General features: G+C 39.1%; 1 protein-coding gene across 1 annotated transcript in view; it reads right to left on the bottom strand.

Annotated features, from left to right (window-relative positions):
- Positions 1 to 8,723, bottom strand: part of PHYHIPL (phytanoyl-CoA 2-hydroxylase interacting protein like) — a 96,994-nt gene extending 88,271 nt beyond the window's left edge. Inside the window, exon 1 of the mRNA XM_027091907.1 lies at positions 8,389 to 8,723. Within this exon, the coding sequence (XP_026947708.1) occupies positions 8,389 to 8,494 (106 nt within the window). The 5' untranslated portion in view covers positions 8,495 to 8,723. The remainder of the gene's footprint in view (positions 1 to 8,388) is intronic.
- Positions 8,724 to 11,599: the final 2,876 nt, after the last annotated feature.

The raw sequence follows: 11,599 nt of genomic DNA, 5'->3' as shown, positions 1-11,599 counted from the left end.
TTTTTTTTTTTTTTTTTTTTTTTTTGCAGTACGCAGGCCTCTCACTGTTGTGGTCTCTCCCATTGCAGAGCACAGGCTCTGGACACGCAGGCTCAGCGGCCATGGCTCACGGGCCCAGCCACTCCGCGGCATGTGGGATCCTCCCAGACCGGGGCATGAACCCACGTCCCCTGCATCAGCAGGTGGACCCCCAACCACTGTGCCACCAGGGAAGCCCCTCATTGTAGTTTTGATATGCATTTCTCTAATGATTAATGATGTTGAGTATTCTTTCATGTGTTTGTTGGCAATCTGTATATCTTCTTTGGAGAAATGTCTATTGAGGTCTTCTGCCCATTTTTGGATTGGGTTTCTTGTTTTTTTGATACTGAGCTGCATCTACTCTTATTATATCCTTATCACATATTATATTCATCTATTTAAATATATCATCTCCCTAATTGTCAGCAAATCCTTTGAATGCAGGATCCAAGTTACATTCATTCTTGGGTCCTTTCCCCCCCTGTTCTTAATATAGACCCTAAAGTTGCGATACATGTATAAACAGTAAAAATACCAGGCAAGTAAAAAAAAAGAAGGAAACAAAGTGCGAATATTAACTGGTTAAGTTTAGTACCTAAAAATTAACCTTTGAAAAAGAACAGAATGGCACTGTCCTCTAGCTATTGTACTCAAAGTGAGGTCTGCAAACTATTTACCAGTCTGTGATGAGATAAATATAAAAATTAAGATTGAGCATTTAGAAACTTTTATAGGAATCTGACAGTAAGTTTTATGTCTGCTGAATCTTTTTGGATCTTTTAAATTTCATTTTTCTAATAATTCCTTTTTATTGTATTTTTATGTCTAAGTGATAGATTGAATATTGAAAAAAACCCAACAAAATACAGATAGCTTGGGAAGCAGTGTATGAAACTATGGAAATAGAAAGATGAGTACGATCTTGACTCTTTTTCAATGGGAATTTAGTTTAGAAGGAAGAATATGATATATACATAAAATTTTATAATGTGTATCAATATAACTATCAGTATTTCTTAAAGTTCATGTTATCATCTTTGATACTTTAAAACATATTTGTTAATGGAATTGTAATCATACCTGGAAATACTAATGTATAACTAGTATTTCTTTCTAAATGATGTTTTAGTAAGAAAGCAGCCATAGACAATATATAAACATATGAGCATGGCTTTATTCCAGTAAAATTTTACTTTAAAACCTGGCAGCAGGTTTTTGGATTTGGCCCAAGGACTGTAACTTGCTGATCCCTGTTATACATCATAGATGTAACTCTAAAATGCAATCATAAAGAACATATCACATACCTGATGCTCAAAAACTGTCATTTTTCTTTGCATTTATCAACAGCTTTAAAAACTTTAAAGACTGAGAGATTTACCAACATTCACTCTTAGAGAAGGTAAGACACTATTTTTCAAGAAAAATCACAGTAAGTATATTGAAAAATATTTTGTGGCTTGTCTTTAATGGCATATGTCTAGGAAAGTTATAAGCCTTTCATACCATTATTAGATAGCAACACTCATATAGGCTATAGAAAACAAAAAGACAGATTTATTTCCAGTAGTTGCCACTACCACTGCAACTAGTGGTGTATATGCAAAACTCCCACAACTCCTTTAAAATGAACCACAAACTTGGCCCAGATAGTCATAATATCACAAACAAAACTAACCACGATTCACAGTATGATGCTTTTTGTTCAACTCACATCTAGTGAGGGACTTCAAAATGTAGAGCACTTGTTTGCATTAACAAGCCTGGATCGTAGATTTATTTCATCTTTGGGGTTTAAAATTGGCCTTCCCCAGGATGTGATAATTCCTTACCTTCAAGGGGGGAGACACAAAGCTCATCAGAGCTCTAAAACGGAAGTCAAATTCTAGACTTTCTTTTTCACCTAAGTTCTAGCCTCCCCAGTGAAATATATAGTTCTATGAACAATTCTCTTGCTCATTCTAGAACTCTTTTCCCCAGAACATAAGAGGAACTGCTAAAGGTTTAATATAAGTTTCCAAGGAAGTCTCTTATGTTAGATTTCAAATGTCTTAATGTACATGTTCTTTTCACTTTATACTAAATCCCTGTGAAAAGTCTCCGAAGACTCCAAAACTACCTTTATGCAGATGACTCAAAAATCTCTATTTCATAATCCTCTATAAGGTATCAAGTGGTTTAGTACTGATTCTCAAAATATTATCACTGGATGGTAAGTAGCCCTAAAGAGTGGGAATAGTGGGAATCAAGAAAAAGGAGAGTCTAAGAAGAATGTAAATGGGTTCTCTTGTGGGGATCCACATTGAAACAATAATGAGAAGGCAGTATATAATACTGTTCTGGGAATGATTTTTCTGAGAGGGAAGCACCCCTAGAAAAGGGCTAGGGACACATTTAGATGTCCACTGAGACCTAAAATTTGAGATGTAAAATACTGTCATCACAATGTCTAAATACTCTTTCCTTTCTCCTTTTTTTCATTCTTATCAATGATTCTTCAGATTCCCTAGACTTAAAATCCTAAAGTTACCCCCTGTCACTTTTTTTTTTTTTTTTTTCGGTATGCGGGCCTCTCACTGTTGTGGCCTCTCCTGTTGCGGAGCACGGGCTCTGGACGCGCAGGCTCAGCGGCCATGGCTCACGGGCCCAGCCGCTCCGCGGCATGTGGGATCTTCCCAGACCGGGGCACGAACCCATGTCCCCTGCATCGGCAGGCGGACTCTCAACCACTGCGCCACCAGGAAATCCCCGTCACTTTTCATTTTGCTTGAAAATTCAATCAGTCACAAATTATTGGTAATTATTTTTAGATTTTTCTTATACCATTGCCCCTCACTATCCTCCCATAGATAACAGGCTGAGGCTGCCTACTTTTCCTTGTTGAGACTCTTCAAATCTTCTAATACATTTCTGCTAGAAGTCCTCCCCCAATACTAATTTTACTTCTCAAATGTATGTGTATAAAATACAGTCTTCTTAATAAGACAGTTTAACTATTGTCTAGTAATAATAAAATACTTTAAACAGTTAAAAATGGGCAAATGCTTTACAGTAGTAAAGATAGAATTTCAATAATTTATAAATAATAAAAAGATTCTTTATAGAGAAAGTTAAAAGAAATGTAAAACAAATCCAAGAAAGAGGCAAATCCTATAAGGAGAACTTAAATTATACATTTAAGGGCAGAGAAGGAAAACCAAAAACTAGAAGGATCATGCTTACTGCAGTAACTGATGCAGCCGCTGTTATTACCGAAGCCCAGGATAAAACATAAACGTCATCATGAAACTCTACTCACATAAGTTAAGGGAAAAATCAAGCTTAGGCCTAAAGAGAGGGAAACATCAGCAGCAATTTTTTTTTTTTTTTAAAGTGACTTGGAAGTTGCCTAGATAGTGTTCTATAGAGTGAATTTCTAACTGGCTTACTTACCTAGGCAAGAATGTTACCACTTACAACGTATTGGTCATTCTACCACTGGAGGGAGCCTGGTCACATATCCTTTGATGTGACTTTTACTCTAAAAACTTCCTGGTCTCCTCTGGGAATGAATCAGAACCTCTACCAAGAATATAAATTCGTTTAACATAATGTGATGGTTTTCAAGCTTTTTGCTTGTTTCTTTTAGTTTTTCTTTTCTTTTTGTTTTGTTTCATACTCACTAATGAAAATTTACAGCATCTCTATAGTCAAATCAGGGTCAAAGAAATGAACCCGGAGGTCACATGTGTTGGTATAGATCTATACTTAGAAAAAAATCATAAAGAAAACAATTGATAAATCAAGAACAGAGAAGGGCTCTGATGCAAATACCTACCAAAGCAGGTATCAAGGTCACAAGGTACATGAAAAACAGCAAACAGTAGGTTCAAAATAGAAGCTGAAAATAGCTTTTAGGATTAATGCTGAGAAGGATATTACTGATGTGATAGAAAAATATAAGCAAAGGATAGAGTACTGTAACTGTGATTTTACTGTTCTTTTCAAATTCAGAATTTACAGTTTCCATTGACTACTCATGAAGTTGAAGTGACATAAGAAGGATTTACTATCTAAACAAAACACAACTGAAATTTTTAAAAAGATCTAAACATTGGCCAAAAAATAAGAATTAAAAAGCAGTTCAACTCAAGAAGGTATGTGAAGAATAACAGTCCATTAAAAATAATTATTATTCTCTATTTTGTTTCAAGAACTGTGAGAAATGGTATATAATACTTTACTGAATATCTCAGCAATCCTACAGGACTGACATTATTATACCCATATTACATGAGAAAGCTTGAGGCTAAAAAATGGTTAAGTAATTTGCCTAAGATAACATATCTATCAAGAGTAAATATTGTATGAGAGGTCTGATTCTCAAATGGTATTACCACCGTGCTATTTGCATGTCAGTGAGACTGAGTAATGCCTACCTTACATTTTTGTACTATGAAAGGTAATAATTAAGGCTATTTGTCCTAGATGTCTGCTTTAGAAAATATCTCCAAGAATTATCTAATATAGCGTTGTGTTACTAAGCACTCCTGTATTACCATTTGTTTCCAAAATTAAAATTTGTTTAATTCACACATCAATAAGCATAAAGAAGAACGTCTCAACTGATTTATAATTTAAACAAATATGATAGAGTCCAAATTCAAAGGAATTTATCTTTTAAAATATGTTAAAAAAGAGAAGACCTTTTCCCTTTTCTTCCGCAAACTACTGGTAGACAAAGACAGGGAACTGTCAGCTTCTGCCTGTGCAATTCCTTTAAAATGTGTTCCCTTGCTGACTAGCATCATACACTCCACAAACCGTATCTAGGCAGTCATAAAATGCCCGAATCATGGAAATAATACTTATTAAAGCTAGAAAGCATTGGGGGTGGATTCAATGCTATACAACAAATTAACTTTGTATTTTCTTCTTTACTATTATAACAAGAGTTCAGGGAGCTTGGATGCATATAAAGCAACATAAAGATAAATCTTTCCTTCTCGGCAAGGAAATAAAGCTTCAATATGTATATGCATGATGAGAAAAGATGAAGAGAAGTAACGTAGAATTCTATGTGTGGGGTCAGAGCTGTTTTGTCGTGTCACAGGTCAGTGAGGGTCTGAAGTATCTATGTGAAGAAACAAACTGGAAATAAGTTCCCATATTACTAATGCTTCCCAATGACAAATTAATGCTTTTTTCTTGGATTTTTTTTGAAAAGCCACAATTAAAGTACATCATATACGCAACTTGAGGCTACTTCAGCACAGCAGAGGCGAATAACAGAAACACTCTTTTACTTACAACAGAGATTATAGAAACTACTAGATTTACAGCAGATCTTCAGAGGTTTCCTAATAGAAGTTGATCCAGAATCCTCATGTTGAACTACAAGTAACATCTAGGCAGGGCCATGTATTAGCAACCAAAGCACACATGCCTAGGATAAAAGCACACATGAGATAATGTGTGTGTATAAGAACCCTCTTGCTTAATTAAAAAATCCAATTATATAACCACTTGGACTCTATTCCATATTCTTCAGAGACTATTAAATATTTTGAGGAACGATGAGAAAAAGAAGCATTGTGAATTGTTGCTAATAATGTAAATAGATTGTAAGAAAAAAGGCAAGTGACAGAAAAAAAAAAACATAAAAGAGGAGATCCAGGGAAGCATAAGACATACAGTTATGTTTACCAGCAGCTACAGATCTTAGTTGATGCAATATGCAAAACATTATAAAATTAAAAATGTCTATCAGTGGAGAAGGTAAAAGGAAATGTTTATTAAACAATCATATGATACTTTCTCTTATTCTACTTTATTCCACTTCTAAGGAATTAATATTGCTCTAATTTTTCCCATCATCGGATTAATATTAGGGTAAAATAAAGTAAGTAAAGAGCAAACAAATCTATTTCTATAATAAAATTATGAAAGTATAGCACTTATTATGTACTTAAGCACATAATAGATCTACCACATACTAATTTTTCTATGTTATATATTTTCAACAGTAAAATAATGAGACCTGAGAGGGAGTGAAAGTAAGGGAGTGAAGGAAGCAAATGCATCTAGCTGAAAATTTCTCAATATAAAATTATGATAAATAAGATCTGGTTGAAAAACTTAATGCAGCATTTAAAAATTGTTCTGTAAAAATAACCATATCACCTTCTCTAAATTATTCCTATGACACCAACTTAACATTTTTGGATTTGACATAAAGTAGAGTCACAAAATGAAAAGTTAGGCATTTAACAACATCTTTACACTAGCTATTTTCAAATTTTACACATCTTTTAATAGAAGAGTTAGCCTTCTGTATTTGTTGGCATAAGCTATTTTATAAAATGAAACCCTATTTAATTAATCTGTGTTGACTCAGAACTCTGCAAATAAGTATTAATTTTCATAGATACTGCCTAGTGCCAATACCCCCGCCATTAAATGTTACGTAATTTGCTCATTTTGCAAGGATTAGTAATGTGAACTAAAACAACTAAAAAATATTACCAAAATAAAATAACTTCTACTCTAGGAGGAGAGACCATGGTAAATGCAGCACATTAATTTTTGTACTCTGCATTATTAACTCTGTAAAGGTCATTTTTAAAACTTTATTTTTCTTAGTATCTTTGAAACAGGTGGTAAATGCAATTTTAAGTATTGATTACTGGCTTCTGAGGAGCAACCATGAATTGCCCATTTCCAGTAACTACAGTAATGAGTTTTTGATAAATCACTGAAGTAAATGAAAATAAAATCTGCCTTTATTTTATTAGATTCTGGTTTTCTGTCAAACCAGTCTAGGAAAATAAAAATATTTACAGTGATAACATTACAGAAAGTCATTTCACAAAAGTATAAACAAACCCATAGGACTACAGGACTTCCTATGTGCTATGTTAAAAATAATCTGTATAGTCTAATAATGTAACCTTATATATGGAATACCAAAACAATGAATCTTTTTAATGCCATAAATATGTGCACTTAATACTATGGTGACCAAAACAATTTAAGGATAAAGAAAATATAAGCAGCTTTTGCAAGAATATTTATTATCCATACTACACCTGTTTCAGAATTATTTAAAGAGACTCTGGCTTCAAAGAGCAATTAATCAAAGACCCATTGTCCTAAATTTGTTATTAAACGGAAACTCGGTGTTCAGTTGACCTAAACCGTACTGTATAGCAACGCCTAACCAAGTTATTACTATTTAAATGGACTGGAAACAAAACCTCTGCTCTCTACTTGGATTACATACTGATCAATTTTATGACCTTATTGTGAGTATATATCTACATAACCTTGGCTAAAAAACCATTGTAAAATCATCGTCTCTATATACAGTTAAACATTAATTTCATGTATAGCCAAAACTGTTCAGGGTCATCTTGACAACACATAAATTGTTTTTCCTTTGTCACATGTATAATTTTTACAATTATTAGGCCAATCAGTACGAATCAGATGAGTTCTTTACAAATGAAGTTTTTTTCCGCATTACTGAAATAGCACTGACTCTCCAACTAATACAGAAGCAGTGTGACTACCCGTGCTGCACGTAGTACCGGTTTCTCTCTTTAACGCTCAGACCGACGTTTAATCAATGTCCTCCTTCAGGAGACTGCCAACTTTAACAACAGAATAAGCGGTATAATATCAAGACACAATGGCGAGTACTCGCCCCGTATTCTGAATCACGGCAGATGTACGAGGCCACTTCCTTCACAGATTTTTGACAGTTTCTGAATCACAGCCCCAAACGGCGAAGCTGGTGGCTGTCCGTGGTGCTGAAACGCACTCTTTTTCTGCCCCCTCACTGAAAAAACTGTCACCCCCATCCCATTTTGAGAGGATAAAAAGACTTCTAAATGTAGATGTTCGAAAAAGGAACTGTTAAGTTTCTGGTCAGAGACCGCTAACTAGTGTGTGTGCGGGGAGAGGCGGCGGGGCGAGCAGGCTGGAAACCCCTGAGGGCATCTCCCCTTCGACGCCGGGAGACCCAGGACTGCGGGACTGCGGCAAAGATCAAAAGCGCCGCGTCCCGGGCGGGAGCCGCGGGCGGGAACGGCGCCCTCGCGAGGGCAGCCCTCGACCGGGGCCAGGCGGGCGAGGCCGGCGAGGGGCGCCGAGGCCGGGGACGACGGCGACTCTCCCCGCCAACGCGCGAGCCCCGGGGTGCTTTTGTTTTTGGGGTCTGAGGGGCGGGAGGGGTGGACGAAGGGGAGCCCCCACCGACATTCATTTGCACAGGTGGGACAACAAAAGACCCTGCCGCCCGGGCGGGCAGGGGCGGCTGAGCCAGAGCGGCCGCGGTGCCTGGCCGTGGGCTCGACCCCCCCTCCTCACCGTCCCGGCCACTCTTACCGTCCCGGTCGCACAGCTGAATGGCCTCCAGGCTGAGGTTTTTGATCACCTCCTCACAGGGGCTGGTGGGGCTGCTAAGGGCATGATCCAGGCGCGGCACCTCCATTTTTCCAACCCCCTTCTCACGTCCGCCTGCTTCGTATCCAGGCTCTCTCCGCGGACCGTGTGAGAGAGAAGGGCGGGAAAGGGAAAGGGAGTGGCGGAGGAAGGGAGGAGGCCTGGGACGCGGCACCGAGGGGCCGAGGCGACGGCAGTGGCGGGAGCTCCACTGAACGTGCGGCTCTGAGAAGCCGAGACAGACCCGGCACGAGAGCGGGAGGCGGCGCGCTCCCGGCGGGAAGAGGACGCGGCGCGCGGGGAGCGTGAGGGAGAAGGCACGGGGCGCGCACGCGCGCGAGAGGACGCGCCCACCTGCTGGCGCGCGGCGCTCCCTGCCCCCCAACCCCTCGGCCTTCCGTGCGTACGCGGCCCGGGGGGCCCTCGCGCCTCGGCGCCAGCAACCCGGCGCGTGAGGCGTCGGACGGCTGAGCGCGCCGGAACGGCGGGCGTCGCGGGGCGTGGCGGAGGCGCTCGCCTGTCCCTCGCTGCTGGTGAGGGCGGTTCGGCGTTCCTTCCCTCCTCACAGTGTTAGTCGGAACCAGGTTGGCACTGCGGCGTCTGCACGAGGAGGTGAGAGTGAGCAGTTTGTTTGTTTATCAAGGATTGGAAGAATGAGGGTCCAGACCCTTTTATTTAGGGTTTTGGAGCCAGCGGGCTGCCTTCGCCCCCTCAAGGTCCCGGGCTACTCGCAGCCCAGACTTAACGTGTTCCGCCAGCCATTCCTCAGAAACAGCTGCGTCTGTGTGAGAAATGAGCGGCTTAACTGAGGAGTGGCGTGGTTTAGGGACAGGATTTTGGTCGTCCCGAAGGAGGGGCAAACAGGGGAATTCAGACCTGCCAGGAAAGTGAGGGAATGAGGAGATGCCCTCCAGCCTGCTGGAAAGGCAGCAGACGTGCTTCGGGGGCCCCAGCTCCACACCCCAAACTTCTTAGTGTAGCTTCATTCATTCATCCATTTATTCACACAACAAATAAGTAATGAGCGCTTACTCTGTGCCAGGCTTTGTTCTGGGCGCCAGTGAAGTTGGAAGAGACGGTGCCCTCAAGGATATGGAAGGAACCTTTTCCACGTGGAAAATGTGCTTCCTTAAGTTACCCTAAACTTGTCTGCCCATTTTTTAAAAAATGTCACTTAAGATTTAGCAATAAATCACTCAGTGGAGGTGCAAATGATTTTTAAAAAGAAAACAGAGGTCACAGCCTGTTGATCTCTGTTGCCATTTGCATCTTTGGAATAGTTTTTAATTTCGTAGCTATCTAGGGATCAAAAGTAGTGCCCTCTCCCCTTTTGAGTGTGGATTCCCATTTGAAATTAAAGTTTCTTTTCACTGATTTCCCAACTTCAAACCTAGATGTTAACTAGTAGAGTAACAATTTACATAAAGATTGCTGTATGCTACCCTTTCTAGTCACATCCATTTAGCCATGACAGAACTAAATCTAGTTAATTGAAGCCTAATAAAACAGATGAACCAGCTTAGGGTAAAACAAGCCTGAGACAATTTGGCACGACTGCAAGTTGTTAAAAATCTGTGGAAGATAACTGGGTCTCTTAAAGGGAAACGTCCTCATTATGAACTTAGGTATTAACGAAGATGGATCTCCTTCGTGTAGTCTGAGAGAACTTTTGTGTCAAGTGAGGAGTGTCCCCAAGGAGACGATAAATTTTTACTTGTCAAGAAATATGACAAGATGGGGCTTATTAGTGAATTTCCTGTGTTCCAAAGACGAACACAGTTTCAACTAGAAATTGATGTTGTCAGCCCAACCACAGTGGGTTCATCTTTCAGAGTGGTTGTAAATTTACAAATCTTAAAAGGAACTGTGTAAGATAGATTACCAATTTATTGATGTACAGATGAGAAATATAATTCATGCATATAATTAAAATTATAACTTATACAGATATTTAGGAAGCACCTGCTGTGTCCAAGGACAATACACTAGATGTTGGAAATTTTGAGTTCATATCTATGAGCAAAGATAGACATTGAAAAAGTAAAATGATGAGTGTAATGGGGAAGAGGAAGTATGGGAGCTTGGGGAAGTGCACACAGGGACCCCACCATAGTTTGGTTAGTTAGGAAAGCCTCTAAAAGGATTTTATGTTAAAGGAATGGGAAATGTGTGAAAGACTTTAAAAAGGAAATTACCATGATCAGATTTTTTTACCATTACACAGAAAATTTGTGTAATGAGAAAGGGGGTAATGTTTTGAGAAATAGTAATGTGATTTTCTGGGCATAAGACCTCTTCAATCCCAAGCACCTTTCTGCTGAGGATTTAGATTATTACATAAGAAAATGAAAACTCTTTTCTTCTCATACCTAAGTTGCAGAGGGAGGAACTGTAATCCCCATACACTTACATCATTTAATTGTTAGCTTGAGGTGCCCACTATTACAGTCAAGATCCTACCAATCATTCACGCTCGAACTCAAATGGTACATTCTCTGTAAAGATTATTCCCACTGCCAAAAATCTTTTTGTTTTATTTAAAGCCCTTGACAAGAAGTTGTTTACCTTTGAATAAATGGTAAATTAAAATCCTAATGAAGTAATCTAAAGTCTTACTCATTCTGAGCCCAAACATGCCTACTGTAAGGTCAGTACAAAGGCCTTAATTTTCCCCTCTGTCGGTCATACACAATAATGATAATCCTGCTTCCTTCTGCACACATATATTCAATTCTCTGGGTAAATGCTGCTAGTTCTTTCAAACATTTCTGATGTCACATTGCTTTGAGTCCCTCTCTCACTCTGGACACTGTCCTCTGGATAGCTCTAATTTTTGTAAGAGTTCATAGGTGAACACACTAGGGGTAGAAATATAATAATATATAATACAAATATTATAAATTATATTACAAATATATGTAGGGGAATACACAGTAGTCTATCACTGTCTTTGCTCTATATGTCAGACGTCTTGTAACACAGCCCAGGAACACATTAACTTTTCTGACAGTGTTATCACTCTGCTTACACGTCCTGAGCTTACAGTCACATAAAACCTATCCTTCTTCCCTGAACATTTCTTAATTCCCCCCTTGACGTTGTAAGTTTTGAGTACATATTATAGTATTTGCAGAGAGAAGATACTCAGTACAGT

This window comes from Aethalodelphis obliquidens, unplaced genomic scaffold (genome assembly GCF_003676395.1).
Source record: "Aethalodelphis obliquidens isolate GAN/ISIS:26980383/991018 unplaced genomic scaffold, ASM367639v1 scaffold73, whole genome shotgun sequence".
Lineage (NCBI taxonomy): Eukaryota > Metazoa > Chordata > Mammalia > Artiodactyla > Delphinidae > Aethalodelphis > Aethalodelphis obliquidens.
This window is presented reverse-complemented; position numbering and strand designations above follow the sequence as displayed.